The sequence below is a fragment of the Podarcis pityusensis genome, assembly GCF_964106645.2.
Source record: "Podarcis pityusensis genome assembly, chromosome: 11".
Classification (NCBI taxonomy): Eukaryota; Metazoa; Chordata; class Lepidosauria; order Squamata; family Lacertidae; genus Podarcis; species Podarcis pityusensis.
The window spans coordinates 58,048,927-58,071,024 of record NC_138036.1 but is presented as its reverse complement, the minus strand read 5'-3'; the positions used below and the strand labels follow the sequence as shown (position 1 = coordinate 58,071,024).

General features: G+C 44.4%; 1 protein-coding gene across 2 annotated transcripts in view; it reads right to left on the bottom strand.

Annotated features, from left to right (window-relative positions):
- Window positions 1-21,210, bottom strand: part of TLE1 (TLE family member 1, transcriptional corepressor) — a 74,869-nt gene extending 53,659 nt beyond the window's left edge. For both annotated transcript variants that reach the window (XM_080972556.1, XM_080972557.1), the window contains exons 1-4: window positions 20,691-21,210; window positions 19,661-19,761; window positions 17,589-17,652; window positions 17,158-17,202 (exon numbers count right to left, since the gene is read on the bottom strand). In XM_080972556.1, the coding sequence (XP_080828682.1) occupies window positions 17,158-17,202; window positions 17,589-17,652; window positions 19,661-19,761; window positions 20,691-20,714 (234 nt within the window). In that variant the 5' untranslated portion in view covers window positions 20,715-21,210. The remainder of the gene's footprint in view (window positions 1-17,157; window positions 17,203-17,588; window positions 17,653-19,660; window positions 19,762-20,690) is intronic.
- Between the last annotated feature and the right edge of the window lie 888 nt (window positions 21,211-22,098).

The following is a 22,098-nucleotide window of genomic DNA, read 5'->3' as shown; positions in this document are numbered from 1 at the left end:
CCCAAGCCAGAACAGCGAGACGGAGGCCTCCGTCTCGCTGCTCTAGCTTGGGGAGGGCTGCGCGCAAACCTCTGCAGGGCAGCGGGGTGCCTTCACCCCGCTGTCCTGCAGAAGCTAGCAAGGCTGTTCCCAAGCCAGAACAGCGAGACGGAGGCCTCCGTCTCGCTGCTCTAGCTTGGGGAGGGCTGCGCGCAAACCTCTGCAGGGCAGCGGGGTGCCTTCACCCCGCTGTCCTGCAGAAGCTAGCAAGGCTGTTCCCAAGCCAGAACAGCGAGACGGAGGCCTCCGTCTCGCTGCTCTAGCTTGGGGAGGGCTGCGCGCAAACCTCTGCAGGGCAGCGGGGTGCCTTCACCCCGCTGTCCTGCAGAAGCTAGCAAGGCTGTTCCCAAGCCAGAACAGCGAGACGGAGGGCTCCGTCTCGCTGCTCTAGCTTGGGGAGGGCTGCGCGCAAACCTCTGCAGGGCAGCGGGGTGCCTTCACCCCGCTGTCCTGCAGAAGCTAGCAAGGCTGTTCCCAAGCCAGAACAGCGAGACGGAGCGCTCCGTCTCGCTGCTCTAGCTTGGGGACGGCTGCGCGCAAACCTCTGCAGGGCAGCGGGGCGCTGCGCTCCAAAGGCTTCAGGGATCTTTGAGGCTGGCGGTGGGGGAAAGCAGCGCTTCACCCCACCGCCAGCCCCACAAGCTCTGGTGAATGTACCTTGAACGCACCTTGTTTTAGAGGGGGAGAACAAGAAAAAAATTTTTTCCCCTGTTCTCCCCCTCCTATGATCCGGTGCGTCCTATGGTCCAGTGCGTCCAATGGAGCGAAAAATACGGTACTTCTGGGTTTTGCTGCGTGTGCAGAAGCACTCTATCGCACCCTGCACGTGCGCAGGAGCGGCACTCTAGTTACAGACTTTTTGGGGTGCGAACAGCACCACCGAACAGATCGAGTCCGTAACTAGAGGTACCACTGTACTTAAAAGGAAACTTTTAAGCATCCTATCCTCTGCCTACCATCTGAAGGGTGCTAGTTCAGTTAACTTCACCAGAAAGCCAAACTACTCCAGACTTTAATTCGACACACAACCCACAAGCTCGCATAAATTTTAAAAAAAACAAACAGAAAAAACCATATTCCACAAATACTCTGAAGTCAGAATTCAACTTTTTAAAAAGAACAATAAAAAGGATGGAGCAAACCAAAACCAGTCAGCCAATCAAAATATAAGCCATATTTCAGATATGGGCCATAAAATATATATGGTATTAAATCTCTGAAAGGCCTGTCACAGACTCTAAAGTTCATGTAGTATTCATGACTTCTGAGCTGTCACCAGTTTGACGCAGCTTATCTTTTGAGTTCTGATCTGCAAATATAGAGGACAGTTAAAACAATGAGGGATTAAAGAAGGAAGGCCTTGCAGATACATCAACCCTAATTGCCCACGTTCTCTTGGCTCCCTAGCAAAGCAGATTGCAGAGGTCGGTGCCGCACATGAAAGCCCTCGCTCGCATTTGTATGGCAGCAGCTTTCTGTGGAGCAGCTCAAGTGCCCTTAATTGTTTATATTCTTAATGCAAGGCCTCTTGAATGCATTCATTTTTAATAGCAGGCTTGAGTGTGGGGCCTATCAAAGAGTACACAGAAACTGCAGTCATTAGACCTTGCTATCAGCAATGATGGCCTTTTGATTTATTTGCAAATGACAGGTTTGCCAGGCCCCCAGACTCAAGTGCTGCCCTCCTTTTTGAAGCGTCAGGAAAATCAACATGAAGGAATTCAGCTGCATTGTGCGATATGCAGTTAAAGACTGCAGTCGTTTTGTCACTTCTGACTCTGTGTCTGCAAGTTCTTCTTATTAAATGAAAAGTGTTTTGACCTAAAATGTAGCTAGCTGGGAGTACCAGTACTTGTCTTATGTCAAATGTTAGTTCTTGAGTGCCTCTCCCCCCCCCCCACCTACCCACACAACTTGGAAGAGCTTTTAAATAAGTTCAAAAATGGCCATTATTGAATTTGCACCCAATTTTTCCTACACGCTCTGCAGCAGGAAACAAAGATATTTAACCAGATTACTAATGTGTGATAAAATGTGTGATACTCTTTTTAAACAAACCCTTCCCTAAATTTCTATAGGTCACTGGTTTTTCGTTAGTGGATATTTAAACTATGTGTAAAGTTAACGTGTTTCCAAGTTCAAACTGGAAACTTTGGTTAATAATCTATAGTATGTCTGCACAATGTAAGATCCCATGGAGAAACTTGTAGCACTTTCTCAGAGTATTTGCAGCACTTGGGAATTATATTTATGCCCTCTGAGAAGCAAACCTTTCCTGGGCTTTTTGTGTGTGTTGCCGTCTTAAGTGTGAAACTACGATGAATGCAAGAAGACACTTGTCCAACAGTGCTAGAGAGGGAGGTGTCATTTGGCACCTGGTGCTATTTATATTTTATTTCATTTTACCCTCAAAGCCCAGTGCTGACACTGGACCACCCTTGCTCCTCGCCTGACAAGTGGAGCAGTTAAGAGCTCAGAAGAGAGGGAGGGTGCATGCGCTCTCTTGGCTGGCTTCCTACAACTGCTGTTGGGTAGCACACACACACACAAATCCATTCTTTTGCTTAACAATGAAGCTTGCCACCAGCAGAATGAGGTAGCAGAGTCCTGAGGTGGCACTGCACAAACAGGCCAAGGAGCCTTCTTTTTAATGCACCCCAGTTTAAAATGTTTTTTCCCCACACACAAAAATAGCCCATATGAAAGAGAATGACCTCCTAAACCTAGGTGAGGAACCCCTTTCAGCCCACAGCAGTGGTAAGTGGGACCAAATGCAAAAGTTGGCAGAGCATTGGATATGACATTTAGTTATGTACAGTCTGTTACACTCCAGTCATGCAAAAAATGCAAGAGCTTTCTATGAACATACCTCCAGACTCCTACCAGGCAAAGGAAGAATCATTATCACAGTTCAAGGATATACTCCAGCCAGGTCATGGCCCGCGGGAGAGTCTCAAGGACCCAGCATAAAAGTTTGGAGGGCCATGTTTGAACACCAGACCAACCCTCTGCCTGCTGTGCTAGCAGGGAGCTCAAGACACATTCAACAGTGGTACTTCATTCTGCTACATGCACAGACCAAGCACAATCTTGCGTGTGAAGAAGATTGGCAAAATTTGATTCCCGTTTGACAACAGATTCTTAAATCTTGAAAAATGAATCACAGATGTTCTTCGTAACCAATGATCCCTGTAGTACATTAGCAGCAACAAACAACAAATCCAAGACAAACAGCTGAGAAGTCTCACCCTCCATTCTGGGGGGTTTGAACGCCAAAATCAGGATGTTTTCCTATCGCAAACAGCTTCTCATCAACATACACGCCAATCTCCATAATTTTATCATTGTAAACTCTCAACGAAGGAGGACTTTCTTTGCCTAGACAGCCAAGCCCTAAAGTGATAAAAAGAAGTCCAAAGGAAACAGGCTGCACTTCCTGAAACGTGGGAGACATTCTGCCTGGACAGGAAATGGAGGGATGCAGAGAGAACTGGCTTTTCTCACTGTCATAAAATGCAACTCAATTATGGTGATTAAGCAGCTCACCATTAAAAGCTCTTTTACCTCCAGCTGGTTATCCTGATGTAAGTAGCGAAATATGTTTTTAGAAGACGAGAGGGGGTAGGGACACAATAAAACTTATTCTCTCGGCCAGAACAGGCATGTGGGTGACAAATTCTAGTCCCATTCACCCAACTCATGAATTTATGTTTTCCTCTCTTCTCAAGGTGATAAAAGCTATCTTGAAGTTCAAACTTAAATGAGTGGTGTGCAGATTTCAAGTTTGTGGGATCTAGCTTGTTTTTAACTAGATTCAGCAAGCATGTGGGTTGGGGAATCATTTTTTTTGTCATTATTAAACAATTAGGAGCAAAAAATTGAAGATTTCCTGGAAACAGCTCAGAGATCTATCAGTACAGTTGTACCTCAGCTCCCGAACGCCTTGAGAGGCGAACGTTCCGGCTTCCGAATGATCCAAAACCAGAAGTGAGTGTTCCAGTTTTCAAACTTTTTTGGGAAAGCCAAACGTCCGGCGCGGTTTCTGCTATTTCTGGAAACCAATTGAAAGCCGTGCCTTGGTTTCCGAACGTTTTGGAAGTTGAACAGACTTCCGGAATGGATTCCGTTCCACTTCCCAGGTATGACTGTAGATCCTGATCTACCTTCCACCCACCTTAAAATCATCGAACTCTCATCCCCAGCTAGTGAAGAAGCAAAATGTGTATATTATGGAGCATGCATGCATAGGTCTTATGAAAGTATGAAATTTCTAAAACATCTTAATAAAATCTTTGTTGCATAATTACAATGCAACATCTGACAGCCACTTCTCATGAGGCTAAAAAACATTTCCTTCATGCACTTTCTCCTCCTTGAACACAACACTTTGCTTGTAATTGCTCAACTACCTTGGAGAGAACTTCAGATCAGCATGGCTGTTAGCTATTTATAAACAACAGTGTGCATGGCACATTTTGCAAATATTTTCCCACACATCCCTTTGGGTTGTTTTTCACACCTACTGGCAAGCGTGTGCAAAAGTCACAGAATCATAGAATTGTAGCCTTGGAAGGCACAGGCATCAGCATCACACACACACACACACACACACACACGGGTAACATAATTACCCCCCCCCCCAATAAATAAATCTGGGGCACATCTCGGCACCTCTGTATGCTGAAATCATTTGAAAACAAACCTAAACTTGGGAACTTAGGAAGCAATTTCCAAGAGGTCAATCTAGCTGTGGGATCTGTTGCGCAATCTTTTAGCTGCAAAACCCAAACTGGAGTTTGCCTTGGATTAGAAGCAGTGCTGGCCTGTGGTGATTACATATCAAATTGCTCATTTGGGACCAATTTACATTTACACACGAAAGTAGGGAGCGGAGGAACTGAAGCAGGCAGCATTGTGGGGGTGGCACACAACTAAGCAATGTACTGAAAGTATGTGGGAGTAAGTTTTGCATATTGTAGCAGGAACCCCCCCACCCCAATCATTCTGCTTGTACAAACTTCATACACACACACACTCACACACTACATACGCCACATTTCTGTTATAAATTCATAGAAAATCAACCATACATTGGATTTGCACTGTTCCATTTTTATTTTACTCCATATGACAAGAACTAAGAAAAGGGGAGGGGGGTTTGACCCTGGTCAGCCAAAATCCCTTCACTGTCTCAGCACATCTGCAGGAGCCCTGCCCAGATGATCCCAGACAGAAGACAATCAAAATCACAAAGAACCTGCATATGGGAGTGGATTCAGCATGGACTGAAACAAAGGACAATGATCAGATCTTCCCTCAGGGGGCAGGAAACTGCAAACTCCCTTTTGTCTCCTGGAAGTGACTCGAGGGGTAGGGGGGAAGGGAGGAACCAGCCAGGTGACAAGACACTCAGGTTACCACCAACTCCTCCCTCAACCCCTCCTTTCTGTAATGTATGCATGATGTTACCACCACAACTCCACCCTCAACCCCTCCTGTCTGTAATGTATGCATGATGTTTCTGGGGGTGGGCTTGATCTAGAGGAGGGGAATTTCAAAAGTTTTTATAAGACCTGGCACACCATTTTTCTGGGTCCTTCCTCTCACCTGCGAGTGAGGGGAGCACCCTGTCGCGACAGTCTTTCTTCAATAAAGACCAGGCCTACAGGCTGCTGATTTGCTTCAATTTGCTCTGGTTGGTGTTTTATTTTTGTCCAAGGGAGCCCTCAGATTTTTCCTGCAACAATATCATCTGAGGGGAAGCAACCACTGAAGAAACGCGCAAGTCACACTTCCTGTTACCTCTGCGTCTTTCAAGTTCAAAGCTGCCTCAAAACGTCATAACCTTTTCCTTCCACATTCTGGCACATCAGCAAAAGCATGAAATGCAAAGAGAGAGAATTTAATAAGAGCTAGTCTAATTGCCAAGCCAACATCTCTGCTGGCTTGGTCATGTACACAGAATGGAAGATGGCAGAATCTCCAAGGACATGCTCTACAGGGAGCTGGCTTCAAGTACCAGGCCCATTGGCAGACCACCTCTGTATTACAAAGATGTCTGCAAACATGATGTGAAGGTTGGCAACATCAACACTGCCATGTGGGAATCTCTGGCAGACGACCGCAATGCCTGGAGACAGTCAGGTCATGCAGCCATAGCAGTGGCCAGAGGAGGAACGCAGAGAGAAGAATTGCCATGGTACACCAGCACAATCGGACACCATCTTCCCCAGCTGCAACAAAACATGTCTCTCCCATACTGGTGTCTACAACAGGTGCTGCAACCTTCCAACAACTTGACGCTCCTCCATTGTCTCCCAAGAAAGACAGATGCAAACCAACAACCAAGTCCTATTATTATCATTATTTTACTTCTGCTCCACAACTATTGTGCCTTACTTAATTTTATAAGATCAATCAGCGGCAGCCATTTATTAGGTCTTACTCATGGGGATATCAACTAGTTTCTCCTGCTCCAGTGAACATTTTGTCTGACTCACCACAACATGCGGTAAGACTTCTGACCATCCTTGAACAAACAAAAACAAAAATATATAACATGTTCAAATATATAAAAGGATGTCACATAGAGGAGGGAGAAAGGTTGTTTTCTGCTGCTCCAGAGAAGCGGACACGGAGCAATGGATCCAAACTACAAGAAAGAAGATTCCACCTAAACATTAGGAAGAACTTCCTGACAGTAAGAGCTGTTTGACAGTGGAATTTGCTGCCAAGGAGTGTGGTGGAGTCTCCTTCTTTGGAGGTCTTTAAGCAGAGGCTTGACAACCATATGTCAGGAGTGCTCTGATGGTGTTTCCTGCTTGGCAGGGGGTTGGACTCGATGGCCCTTGTGGTCTCTTCCAACTCTATGATTCTATGAAAAACAAAACACCCCAGAATCTAGCGCTTGCCACAAGGCTAAACCTCATCTGCTTATCCAGGAAGCAGTCTTTTAACTCCTATAAGAATCTTTATAATCTCCAAACAAATCCAGTTGCTAAATAGTGCATCTGCTGAAAACAGGAGCTCTATGTATATGTTACTCATGTGAAGACATAACAAGGGTACAGATTGGAGCCGTCCTATGTTTAAATCACACCTCTGACACCAGGTGTTTTTTAAAAAATAAAAAAACACACCCAACAATCAATGTATACTATACAATGTATAGTATGCTGTGGCCTATATGGAGAGTCCAATGTGGTAGCTCCCATTGGCATTCAGAGGCTCTGCGCAACTGTATCACTTGGTTGCAATCATGTAATGCACAGTTGTTAAAGATCTCCTGGCATAAGGGCAGGGCTAAAAGTGCCACCTCATTCTGGGCCTTGCATGCAAGTAATGCATAGCTGGAATTACATCTTAGAAAACACTTGGAAGAAAAACTATGAGGAAAAAGGCAATAGAGCACATTCAGAAACATTTTAGCAACACCTAATAATATCAATTAGAACCCCAATGTTCACCAACATAAGAGTCAATTCTTTACTAGAAGTACATATAAAAGCAATCATTTTAAAAATACAGTATGACCCTCTAGGGTATTGGAAAAAGAAATCATCATTAAAAAGGACACTATTATCACCTAATTGAAATGATACATTCAGGCTTGCCACAGAACCAGCAACCAACTGGACTTAATGCTCTGCTTGTGCTATAGAAGACCCGGCAAAATAGACATGAAAACTCCATCTGAATGAACAAAATGTTCTTCTTGCCATTTACACTGTGTAACAGTAATCCACCGGGGAATAAAGGTCAAGGCTGCACTTTTGGTCATTACTGAATCATTTGAGATGATCTGTGGTGAGGAAAATCGAAGGCTGCGAGTATGCAGCAAATGGCTTGACCTCAGACCAATTTTAGTCTCCATCTGTCTAACAGACATGAGGATAAAAGCTCTTTATAGGGTGTTCTTAGATTTTTTTTCTCTTTTAAAAAAAGCATTGCAAGCCAGGATTCAGCCTGATAGAACATTAATAAGGAAACGGGAGCCTTTTGTGCAATTGGAACACACTTCGATTGCTGTTCTTTATTATCTGAAATACTCCCATTTTTCAAAGTCTCTTTTCTGAACTTAAAAAAAAAATATTGAGACACAATGATTTGGAGCAAAAGATACCAAGTGAGGAGTGTTTCCAGTTGCTGGGTTGGGAGAGGAATAAATAGCCAATTCCTGTATATGCAAGTTCCCACTAAGACTGGCTCCAGAAGGCAAGGGAGAGGCTTTAAGGCAAGAAAGGAAGCAGTAGCAACTTCCCAATGGGCATGCCTTACTCGCATGCACTGCGCTCACTTGAGCCAAGCCAGTTTGTTTTATAGGTTTCCTATGTTCAGAAGTATCTTCAAGTCAAACAAAAGCAGTCAACATGCGCACAGCCAAAGAGTTATAGTCACAGTGAAATGCTGAACATGCTGGTAGTATCTATAGCCCATTTACTTTTCAGGACCTGTAGGCAAAGTTGTTTCGTAGTTAGAAATTAAGTATTCAGACATTTGAACTTGCTAGTTCCCTAAATATCCTGCCATATGCAACCATTACTTAATTCCCCCTCCCTCCAATACACATGCATTATTAGCCTCCTTTAAGGGAAAAAATCCTGCTAAAATATGCTAGTCTCTTATTTTGGCAGTGACAGCAACACATTAAGAAGCAATGTGCCATTTCAAGAAGTTTAAGCCCCCACAGTATATCAATGTCAAACAACAGCATGTCAAACTAAGATTCAATTCAGGTAAGTGCCACTGCCAAATGTTCTTGTTCCCAGACGTGCTTTAAGATTATTTTTATTGCTTAAAATTTAATTTGTTCCAACTCACGTCGCCATGACAACATTGGCTAGCCCTGCAAATCATTTGGGTAATTGGATATCTTATCTCTCTATTGCTCTCAAATCGAATGATTCTGCTAGAATTGTAACAGCCAATCAAGTTTACAGGCCTCCTGAGTAATAGACTTAGAAAAGTAGCCACATTCATCTCCTATTTACAGCCATATTAACCATTACACACACAAAAGCCATAGAAGGTGGCCTTCAACTACATTTCAAGTTATCAGTGCTGTCACCATTAATATTATCATCAACAGAAAGGGGTGGGAAAACTTACTCCAAACAGATTAAACTCAACTGATAAACAGGAATACATATCTATTTCAAATGAGCTTTGATCAGGTGCTGTCTAGATACATTTGCAATAGCAACACATCACTTCAAACTTCCCCAGCCTCCTCACATCCAATGTAATGACTGCATTCACATAACAGGATGGAAAAATAGCATTATCAGCCCCCACCCAGCATGGAAATTCAGATCACCACGTTTTGACTAGCATGTGCCTTTGTATTTGCCTGGATAGCATTAATGTGAGTGGATGCCAAACTCAAAAAGGGATACCCATTGTATTATGCTCCTCTTGTCCTTGTTCATTATTCTGATCCAGTTAAAACCAGAGCAATTTGATTCAGTGGATTTAATTTTCCTAACTGGCTTGTGGGTGGTACTGTTAATTGTTCACCTTTTCATTTATTTTCAAGCCATGAGCGTTCTATTCTTTGTGAGGACTAAATTACACCAGATTAGTTTCCAAAAATAAGTTTCACTTCCATACAGGAAACTATGGGCAACGTCACACATGTCAAATGCAGACATGCACATGCCTCTTTTGTCACCTCAACAGGCCAGCCGGGGATCCCCAACATTTGTTTTTTTCTCTCCCGCTATACACATTTCTGAAGTTGTCACATGACTTACACAATACCTGTGCAGGCATATGAAGCAAGTCTAAGTTCACTTATCTTCACACATGGTACCCCTTCTCCCTTTCTCCCAAGTAAGCTTCTAAGTGTAATTTGCTATATATTCATGACTGGTACTGATGTACAATAGTACTATCCCCCCATTTCATTCATTAATATACTACTTTTCATATAAGACTGCAAAGCAGTTTACAAAGAAAAACAAAATTAAATACAGCACATAAAAAACAACGTCCATAAAGTTGGTTTCCACTCACTCAATACCCACATGAATTCCACATCTATTGCTGCCATCAGCCTACACCAGCCCCCACAAAACACTCTCAACAGTTCCTGATCCCAAGAATTCCCTAGGTACATATACAAAAGACCGCAGCAAAACATTAGCAGCCTGGATGCTTCAAGATTGGAACCAAATTTAATCTGGTACTCCACCAACATCAATGAAAGTCTAACATGGTCACCCATTCACACTGGGGTGAGTGTTGAAGGCAGAGGAACTAAATTCTCACCGTAGTTGTCAAATAACAATTTGCAGCTCCTACAGAGAAGTGATAATCGGTCAGCCCCTTTTTAAAGGGTCACATGCTCTTACGCTAGCACAGCATCACACCCCCACACACACTCTGCCAATAAAGGGGATAGGTCCCTTGCCCTCAAGCACCCCAAAACCTTGGCTCAGCAATGTTTGTAACATTTGTTAAAGGTATTGGTGGACCATTAAACTGTGCTCTGCCCTTCAGCCTATCCACTATGCTACAATATTATATAAAGAATTTAATTGAAGGTTTTATTCCCTTTTGACCCTGTTCACACACCCAGTCATATTTGATTCATCTGACGGAAGAGAACTGATGCCCATTAAAACCTTATGACATAATGTTAGTCGGGCGGCACAAGAAATAATAGTTTATCGGCTATAGTTTGAAATACATTCTCCCATTGATAAGATAGTAACCTAAGTGCCAATACATAGTGACTCGGTCAGTTATGACACTCTACTGAATGTGTGAAGTGCTTGCACTTAACAATTCTGAAACTGGGGTAATATAAAGTATTATGAAGGCACTGCCTGATCTGCAAAGATCACTTCTTGCTGAAAAAACAAACATCTATGAAGTTACCCTAAGTCTGCTACCATATGCATATAGCTGCTTGCATGAAAACGGTGCTAAAATCAGTGAGGTTTACTTTTGAGTAAACATGTATTTGACTGGGCTGCAAGTTACAGGTGCATGGTGGCTAAGAGAAGCAATGTCAATACAGGGATAACTCTGGGAGCCTATTCACAGAACCACTGTGGGTTATTATTTTCTTTTTTTATAAAAAAAGAAGTGTGTGGAATTTTGCTCTTGTCAATGTGAAACTGAACTTGTCACCACAAACAGATTGGTGACAGTGCTCACTGAAGCTCATTCACACAACCAGCTTATTTCAGGCAATTTCAAAGAAAGCCAAATAAGCTAAAGAAGTCCTTGTAATAGCTGGGAGGGGTATATGTCTTACCCCCACATCTCCTAGGCTTAACTGAATGCCATCTTGACCAGGCAGCAAACAAAGACCCCTTGTGCTTTGCTCTCTTTCTACTAAACTGAAAGCTACCTTTGTGTTTCCACTCACTAATCCATAGAAGCCTTTCACATGGCACAAAACAGAGGTTGCAGCATTTTGTTCCCTAAATCAATTTTCTTCTCAGCCATCCACTAGATGTTCCAGCACAGAGAAAGAACAGTCCTTCCCTTCTAATTCAAAAATCCATACTGCCATTGCCCTTGCAAACTGCTAAACAAGCAGTATTGGCAATTCACTTGTGTTCAGTAATATATTTACTGCAAATCCCAATGGCTTGCCTCCTAATGCAGTTTTCTATTGTGTCTGTTCTTGTCAATACACTGACTGGTCACCTTATTCCATAAGCTGCTTTGACCGACTGTTTACCCAAGATATCAAAAGGCTGAAAACGGAACAAAAAACAATCCAGTGTGGCTTGATTTTCTGTCCAATCATTTTTTAAAGCCTTACGACATAAGGACTGCCACTTAGCCAGAGGTTTGTGTCACTGCTCCAGAAGCATGGCCCATGGCAGATCAGCCATGTCCTACTTTTCATCATTTCCAATCAGTCTTAATTGTTTAGATTGCCCCAATTAACCACAGTAAGGCTGCAGGTAAGAACTCTTTACACACTGCCAGCCAAACCTATTGCTGAGGTTACAAAAGGCACATCCAACTGTCACAGATTTCAAGAGAAGGTTGCTCCCAGAGCCAACTCAAACATTTGGAAGGGGAATGTGGTGCTGTCCTCTACTGTGGCTGCCCGCCCCCCTCAGAATTTATGCAGTGGGTTGCTTAATAGAAGAGATTCACTTTTCAAGATCTTCTAGTGTGTGAAAAGTCCTGTTAAGGACTGAGCAGCTGAAGAGTGGTGGCGCTGGGAATTTTAGTTTGCAGAGAAATAACAGTTGAAGGGCAAGATTTTAACCCTTGCTCTTTTTTCAATATTCCTCTGCGCCACCTTTCCCCACCACTGGCGTTCCCAGATGTGCATTTCCCCCCAAAACCTTGGCTCTGTGGCCAAATGCCTGTCTAAATCCCTGAGCCAAACTACACTGGGATGCGCTCTTCAGCACACCAGTGTTAAAAAAATATGTTCAGCTTAATTCCACAAAGATAGAGAATCAATGCATTCAGCAGAAATTCAGACAACATTTTATGACAGCAATTAAAATGCAGCAGCCAAAGGAAGGAGAAATTATCTTTAAAGATGTTCAAATTATAGCCTGAGCCTCGATCCTCATGATTGATCCTCTTCCCTACAGAACAAATTTCCTGCATGTAGAAAACTAGATATATTTACTGATATCTAGTTTACTAGGAAGGTGAGCCTTCCTCCCTTATCTCAGCGAGAACTAGGTGAACACTACTACGTCTCTTAAGAAAGGCGTAGAGAACCAAGGAAGTCTCTTGAATGAAATGTAGATCTAGCAAACTGAAAACTGTTCAGCCACACTGGGTGCAGATTTTCTGGGGTGCTGCAACTAAGATATCCAATAGAAGGCGAGAAGTGGGGGGCAGATTTTGGCATTGCAGAAAGTGCCACTGAAGTATGAGAAATCAAGGTCCACCACTGCTTAAATTGTCACTCTCTTTAACCCACTATTGTCAACATCCACTACTGATGATTTAATGAGCAATCAGGAAGAGATTTTTTGCGGGAAGAGTCTTGCATACAGAGAGCTTTATGAGTGCTTCCTTAAACGAAGGAGAAGAATAGTGCTGTTAGCAGTATGCACCGTTTTTGAAGTTGCAATTATTTGGAAGTGAGAAGGCAACAAGCCAGACAGAAAAGGGGGAGAAAACATAGAAGGGCAGAGTGACAAGCTTGCCTGAAGGCAGGTCAGAAAGATCATAGCAATCTACCCAAAGCAGACAAAGGCCCACCTGTCAGTTTTAGGATGGCTGGAACTCAAACACTGTAGTAGTTTATATAGTCTGTCAGTGGGTTCAGCAGTGATCAATCTTTCTTTGGCCGACTGCCACTGAACAAAGGCTAATCTTACACCTAAACAATTTGGGTTTTAACACACGAGAAGGTTTACCTTCTGGTTTACTCTGAAGGCCAACAGACATGATTGGTGAGAATGACACACAGAGAATGCTTCCTGTGTGGCTGATAATATTCAAGAAAACTCTGTGACTTGGCACCAGCTTTACCACAGTAACCACTGCTAACCCTGACTGCTATAATGAGCAACTCTTTTAAAAATGAATTATTGGCATGAAACTCATACATTTTACAGCTTGCTTCCTAGAAGGATCTACATCAGATTTCGATGGAGTAGAAGCTTAGTATTTCCAAAGGCAAGCTAGGGGAAAACCTAGTTGCTGCATATGAAAAAGTGTGCAGTTAACCGCAAAACACTCAAAGTCAGCCAGGTGGTTAGTCCTAATATCCCACATAGCCAAAACATGCCATCTTCCAGGGAAACACCCTTTTTGCTATCTTTGTACCAGCTAAAGATTCCGATTCATGGAAGAAGAGCTCAGGATCCAAGCCAATGCGGGGATGGAAGATGTTTCGTGGTATTAAGCTGGTTGTATAGGCGCTGCTCTGGTTCGCCAGAAGCGGCTTAGTCATGCTGGCCACATGACCCGGAAGCTGTACGCCGGCTCCCTCAGCCAATAAAGCGAGATGAGCGCCGCAACCCCAGAGTCGTCCACGACTGGACCTAATAGTCAGGGGTCCCTTTACCATTATAGGCTAAAGTGAAGTCAGTTTAGCTTTACTAGGCAAAATATTCCTGAATGAAGTATCTTTTTAAGACCTCTTAAAAATAGATTGAGACTGCATTCCTATACACACTGACTGAGAAACAAGTCCCACTGAAATCAAGAGGAGGGGGGCATTTCTGTGTAACAGGTAGAGGGTTTACTTCTCTAACCTATCTAAAGCAGTTTACAACGTTTGCAAGAACAGGAGCTAGCTATATACCATGCGTATACAGAAACCCCAGCACTGCCCCTTGAAACGGGCAGCATGGAAGGACCATGAAAGAATCACACAGTGAGGATGTAATAGTGGCTGCCCATATCAGCTCTCCATGACTTCTAAGAGGGGACATGGCAGAAGCTGGATAAGTTTTATTGTCAAGACTGAGTTTATAAAATCCATCAATTATACAGGTGGAATCTTTTCTGCTACTGTCTGCAGCTTCTGGTCCTGCAGAAATCTCTGCTAAAGAGGAGGGGAGAGAATTTACACATATTCCTCCTTCCTCCTGCTGCTCCTCATAAATTGTGTTCTAGGTGGCTGAGGAACGCTCTGGTACAGCACGGAAGGGGTTTAGGGAGAATCACAGAATATTGCTTCCCCTCTTCTTCCATTCACAGAGGCATACATTGGAACAAAACTATTCCTCAAGCAGAATGACGACATTGAAATCCATCCTGGGAGAACACTGACAACACTGAAAAGCAACTACAAATGTATGCAATAAATAACTTTTCTCTATGAATTGACAGTCTGGATAACGGCAGTGTTTTACTATATTCAGGCTTTGTTAACACAGGAAGGCATGGAGAAAAATATATCTGGACCATATAAAAACACACTAGATGCAGGCCCCATTAACATTAGAGCTTAGTGAAAAACTTTCCCCATCATTGCATTTTTCAGTATATATGTATAAAAAAAATATGTTGTCAGAAGTGACAACTTTTGTGTCCCCTGATGATGCCTTGCTAAGCATTTGGTTATAAGCCATAAAGCAGGAATAATTTCAGCCTGTCAGGAGTCTAGCTAATGCCCAGTTTCCCCCTAGAGAGAATTCCTGTCAAACGTAATGAGAGCTCTGAAGGCCTTCTCTACAACATAATGAGCACTTAGGCCATGCTGGTGATCAGCCAGCAAAAAGCATCAATTTGAGCCTTGCTACACCCCAGGGGCTACACATCACCAGTTTTAATAAGAATTATGATTACTCTCCACCAAATGCCCAAGAACATACTGTCCATGTTTCAAGATCAGGGAGTTTCCTCCCCACTTTTCAAATTTTTAAGATGATGATTTGGACAGACTTGAGAAGTAGAACTTCTCATTTTTCAGAAGCGATTGCTTAGCTGGGGCATGGATTGGTTTCAGTCTGTGAAACTGAAACATGGGTTTCTTTCTTGGTTTATCTACCACTGTATACAATGTAAAGAGTACGCAAACTTCTACAAAAGGCTTAAAACATTTTCTTGCCAATTTGCAAGCGATTTGTTGGCAATTTATACTGTAGCCTAAAATATAGTCTCTGCCACAGGTAATACCACCCTGCCTATAAAATGCATGCTAAAATAAAAGAAAACAAAGCTATTATAGTAAATACACACATTAAGGCGAAAGCAGAGGCCTCGAGCTCCAGGGCTCTTTAATTTAGGGGGTTTAATCTTTAAAAAGTGAAGTCAGTTTTCAATCCATTGCTCCAAATTACACATTTTCTTCTGCTCTACCAGAAGATAATTTAATGTCAGTCACAATGTTAAAGTACTACCAATTAAGCTCACAAAGCCCATGATTTGTAACAAGCTGCCTGCATTTAGACCTCTGTTAAATAAAAGGTGTCAGCAAATAGCAGCTTAGACATTTTTGTTTTTCCAAGAGAAACTTTAGTATCTGTATCAACACAAGACGAGTAGTTTCAAAAGAAATGCAGGCAACAAAATAAAGAGCGAGAGTCCAGGAAAGGCGTGTTGTTGCTTTTTCCTAAAATTCAGCAATACATCCAAATACTGAAAGCTGCCAGAGTATTTATGTGAATGAATACTTTGAATGCAAACATGTATTACTAAATGCACTTTCTATAGCTAAAAAGCATCTACCTTTGACACAGTGATAACTTCGCATTACCAAATACGATGTTCTTACATCCAATGGATTTTACAGACAAAAAAAATCAAAGAGTTCAGAGTTACAAAAGCAGAATTCAGCACTGAAACACACTTGCTTAATGGAAGCCTTTGAATATACTGAAGATGTGAAGCCTGAACTAATCAATTTCTTTGCTGTGCCCTAGCCGGTCAGCCATGCTCTTTAATTTAATGAAACAAGAGTTTTAGATGAAATAGCACATATACATCAAGAAAGAATCGTATTGTTGCACTTTGAAATGTGTCCAACTGTGCAACTTCATCTAATGATAATTTTTTTAAGAGGCCATCGATTTCTAAAAGACTTATTGTACCAGCATCTTGATGAAAAAGTGGATGTCAGCATATCTACAGAATACTTACACCCTGCCATTAATGCTTTCTTTGGCAGACAATAACTACTCAATTGAAGGTCCTTTGGGCTGAGCAATCATTTAGCTTTTCTTCTCTTATGAGGTTCTTAGTGCCTTGTTCCACTTCAATACTCTTTTTATTCACCATTATAGTGGCCATAAGTGTGAATTTTATGGGAACTTGCAAACGCAGTCATAACCAAGAGCTTTCCAAGTCACTAATCTTTTCATGCTTTTAAATTGCTAGGATTTGAGCAACCATCAACATATGCGCTTGGACATAAGAGACTGGTTAGGCAGACCCAAGATTATAACGTGGAGTTTTCTCCTAGAAATTGGTTTCCTTGAAAGCACTTAACTTGAAATATTTTTGAAGACTTTATTAGAACAGAGTAGCAATCATAACTCATTTGTATTTATGCCAACCCTCACATGGCCAACTGGTAGTTTATAGAAAAGCTATGCATTATACTTACACCATTCCCCTTCTCCCATCTCTGAGTTCATCTACATACACTATGGCTTTTTTAAAACTACAAACATTTTGCACCACAGCACTCTAGCAGTTTTGCAATTACGTATCATATCAATTTCTTACCTGTTTGTGCATTTCAATATTTAACCCATATGACATTTCATAGTACTAGAAAAAAGGGAGGAAAAAAATGTGTTAGAATCATGCAAAAGGCAGCAAGGCACTTACAAAGCTGATGGCACAGGCTTGTTCAATTTACTACTCCAAAAGGCGATAGATAAAATTATAAGCAAGCAGGCTTTGACTTAACATTAGGAGAAACCTCCAAACAGGAACAGCTGCTCAATCGTGGGACTGTCTAGATCATGGGCTCTCTCCTTGGCTGGGGCTGTTTAAAGAGAGGACACTGCCTGGAATAATTCCATCCGGCACTGCAGATCCTTCACGGAGCATGGGGCTAGGGCTAGGCTGGGTGACCTCCTAGGGGTATTCCAATGCTATCATTTCTGTGTTTTATCAAAACAAATAAGGAGACAAGATTGTATTGTATTTACCATCACGTAGTGCCTTTGCATTTCTGTCTTTTCACTTGCCAGCTTCTCACATTCCAACTTAAGGCTAGGAAGAGAATAATATATATTTGAAATAAAAACAAACCAACCACGACACAGGTATTTTTAAGTATGTCAATTCAAGTATTTGCCATTGCTTGCATTCTGAAAAGAAAGTTGTTTGAAGAGCCGTCATAATATATCACAGTGTAAATACAGAGAAACTGTAGCATACTGCTTTAATATGGAAGATCAAGCTCAAATATGCAGAGTACATAATATCAACTCAGAACAAATTAAACACACATTTACTCAGATGATGTATAGGAGCCATGGTTCCAATAGGGATCTATGATTGTTAGAGGCTGCAGTGAAGTACAATTCCTGATTTCTTGCCAGTGTTAATATTCAGAAAGTTAGTACATCTATCCCAAAGATAAAACACTAGAGTTCAGAATAATTACAGCAGTTTATATCTTTACATGTTCTTTCTAAGCAATCACTTTAAAACAGCAAAAACTACCTGAAATTATATACTATTTATACTACACTACTTCAATATTAGTACATTTCCACCTAGTATTGCACTATAAAGTTACCTGTTTAAAAAACTAAGCAAGAAATGAATCAGTATGAATTTACATAATCGAATAGCACCTAAATGATAGCTAGATACCGGCCCTTCTCAAAATTAGCATCAGTTAAAATCCATGCATGCTTTTCTCCTATAAAGTGGACCATAGTGTGATTTAAGTGATGCCATTAAGAGATTACAGCATCACATGTATGCTTAACTACACCAGTAGTTGATGCCTTTCAGCTGAAAGTAAAGCCACAATAGGATTCTGTGCACATTTACTGTGGAGAGGTTGGGCTACCCAGCTGCAATCTTATTTGTAAGCAAGTCCCAGTGAACACCACTGAATTTCCTCTGAAGTAAGCCTACACAGGATCAGGCTGTCATGCATAAAACTCTAACATGCAATGAACCCCAAAGGGAAATTAACTTCTCCCATGTTTGGGATTACAATGAAAGTGTGTTAATTCAAAATGTAAGTCTATAGGCCATCAAGATAAATCCTTTAGAAACTCAGACTGTTTTGCTGCTTCTCTCTCTCTCAAAGGGTAATTGCAGTGGTGTGCTAGAATACCTGATCAGCTCATACTATCTTAAAACTTTGCTGTCTCAGAATACTACTTATCTGAATTGGCTTGATCTTTTGAGTTAGAAGAGTTAAAGCTGTGTACACATGAACCTCAAGCTAAATAACATGATCTCAGTATGTGTGTCGTATCGTATCGTGTGTTTGTTTTGTTACAAACTAAGATAGTACGCTAACAAACCAAGTCTAGGACATGTTTGCTTGGAAAAGCCCTACTGATTTCATTAGGACTTGCATACGGTAGACTTACCTCACTTTTATACCATATCACTTTCAATACCATATCTGCTGTTTTGGCTTTGCGTATTTACTAAGAAGTGAGTCTCACTGCACTTAGTGGGAGTTACTTCTAAGTGAACTTGCACATGATGAAATTATTAGCGGCCTGGGTAAGTGTTCAAACACCATTTTGTCAAGGCAGGAAAAACTGAACCCTTTACTAGCAGTGGTGACAGGTTCCTAGTATCCAAATGCCTCTGTTTCCCAAACAACAGAAGTTTAAATCGATGTTTCAACCATTTAGTAGTGGAATGCAGGAATATGACGACAAGAATACACTGGCTGACCAAATGTCAACTCAGTCTCTTTCAAAACTTTCCAGAGCAAATATTGACAGTTCCTGTGTAGTTCTGAAAGCACATTCTGGGGGAGGGTGGGTTACGTTCACCTGAACTGAAGAGCCTATGCAAAAAAAAAAATGGGGGGGGGGGGTTCTGACCATTGTTTTTAAGTGAGTGACAGCCTTAAACTGACTCCACACGCCACCACCTGGGCACAACTACAAAGTACATTTTGAACAAGCAAAACACACCCCACTGAACAAGCACGCTGTGGAGCAGCTTGAAATCCCCGAAACAGACGTGGCCTACAGAGCACACGAAGGCAGGAATGAAGGGACCAGGCCGCACCCACCTGTGATACTGAGCTTGAAGGAACTGGAACTCCTCTTTGATTCGGTCTAGAGATTCTGGGATGGTGAACTTAAAAGGCTGTCCTGCAGCCTGGTGTGGCGTCTGTAGGAAGAGCAAGAAAGGAAAGAGTTAGGAGGAATCTGTGTAGATAAGAGGCAAAGTCATCTCTACAGCTGAAGTCCAACTACAGAGCACAACCCAAGAAGACAGTGGCCAGGGGCGCAGGACACTTAAAAAAGGGGGGGGCCTTCAAGCAGCACTGGGGAAACTGGGCCTTGCAGAGGTTGCTGGACTCCAAGCCCCACCATCAGCCCAGGGATGAGGCAAGAGGGCGTCCAGCAACCTCTGGAGGGCCACAGGTTAGTTACCTGGCACAGAAATGTCCTTTTGGAGATTCACAAGTATTTCTCCATGGCCACCTGCCTGGTGCTTCTTCCCTACCTTTTAAAAACCTGCTGGTCAAGGGTGCCGACTTGAATAATATATTGGGGGTCCATGACACACCATTTGAATGGCAATGTCCAACAACTTGGGGGCTGAAATGTTTTACTGGGGGACTGAAGACCCATCTGCTCCTCCTTTTCAAAACAGTTTTGCAAAACGCTCTGGGAGATCCTCAGAGGCAAGATGCTGTCTCCGGGAACCATCATCTCAGGAGACACTTCGGGGGCGTCTAGGTTTCACCGGCAAGGCTTTTCTTTGGAGTGGGGGGGGGGAGCGCCGGCTGCCCGTCTCTCTTATCTAACCCCGCAGTTGGGCTGGAAAGCGGAGATCGACCAGAGCAGCAGCCCCCCCCCCCACTCCCCGCCATTGTCGGCTGGTAGACAAACAAGTCCCAGAATAAACAAAGGAGTCGAGGGAGCGAGCGAGCCAGGCGCGGGCCCGCCAAGTTCCTCCGGCGGGACGGGCAGAGTTCGCAGGCGGCCGAGAGGGGCCCGTCCCTGGGAAGCGACCTTGCACGCACTTTGCCCGGACGGGGGGCGACCCCGAGGGGGGGGAGACACGCAATCGGGGAGAGGGGGGGCACTTACGGGATGCCGGCTCTGCGGAAACATGACTCGGGCTGCTGCTGCTGCTTTGCTCCTTCGCAGCTGAATGGACGAAGTTTAAATCCCGAGGGGAGAAGCGCACCAAAGGCAGCCGGAGGGAGAGGAGCGGGACCGGGAGCCCTTACTCGGTTTCGCGGCTCAACTGCACCATCCTCCCGCCGCCGCCGCCTCGCTCCAGCCGCTTCCTTTGTTGTGAGCTTTTTTGGGGGGGGGGGGAGAGAAATGTCACCGGGGAAGGGGAGCCCTGGCCGGGCAAGGGGGTCGCTTCTCGTCGCGGTCGCCCGTGCTGCTCCTCCTCCGACGGGGCTCCTTCCTCGCCCGCCCGCCCCCCAGCCAAGAAATCTCCTCTTCAAACTTGCGCGATGCACTTGTAAGACCCCAAACTCCCCGGCGGCAGCAGCAGCTCCTGCGATCTCTCTGCAACTCGAAAATCCAAGCGAGTCAAGTCCGACGGAAGGGCTGGCTCGCCCCAGCCGAGGAGTCCCGCTACAAAAGGCCACGCGGCTGCCGGGAGGGAGACTCGAGGCCGGGGCGCGCACGGGACACGGGGAAGGAAAGGGGGGTTGCGGTGCTGCTGGATGGGGCGCGCAAAGCAAAGCGGCGGATCCAGCCGCGCCCGGAGAGGGGCAAAGGGAAAAGCGCCCCCCGCCCGCCCCCACCAGCCCCGCTTCAGCCTCGCTTCCTCTCCCCGCAGCCAGGCGCCGCGAACGGGACCAAAAGGAAGGGACGGGCTGCCTCCGTAGGCCCGCCGCGCATCGGACGGCGCCGAGCGGCCTCCGCACTAGAGCCCCGCCAGGAAAGGACGGAGCAGCGGCGGCGGCGGCAGCATCCCCGCTCGCCTTCCCGCGCGGCCTCTTCTTCTCTCCCGTCGGCCGCCCGCCCGCCTCGCTGCCTCGCTCAATCCCGGGCCAAAGTTCTCCCCAGGATCCCTCGAAGAAGAAACATCCAGGCGGAGCAGGCGATCGCCCTCCTCCTCCTCGTCGTCGTCCCGCCGCAAATAATCACAAGGCTTTCTTCTCTTCCATGGAGACCAGATCGGCGCGTAAGGAGGAAACTCCGCGGGACGCGCAGCCCAGCTCGGCGGCGGGATCGCAATAAACGGGACACAAAGTATCCGCCCGCGCTGGTTACATTAACACGCGGTTTCACACTCCTCGAGCTAACCAGCCCCTTGGCCCCGCCCCGGGAGAGGGGGAGGAGGGGCGGGCGCCCAATCGCCGGCTCGGGAACCAACGTGGGGCCGTGACATCAGGCCAATGGGAAGCCGGCGCTGGCAGGCCTCGCCTCCCCCCTTCTCACTCTCCTCCCCGCCCCCCCCCCGCCTTTGCTAGGAAGGCTTCCTCGCGGAGCTGCAGGACCCCTCCGAGCGAGCCAATGGGAGGCGGCGGAG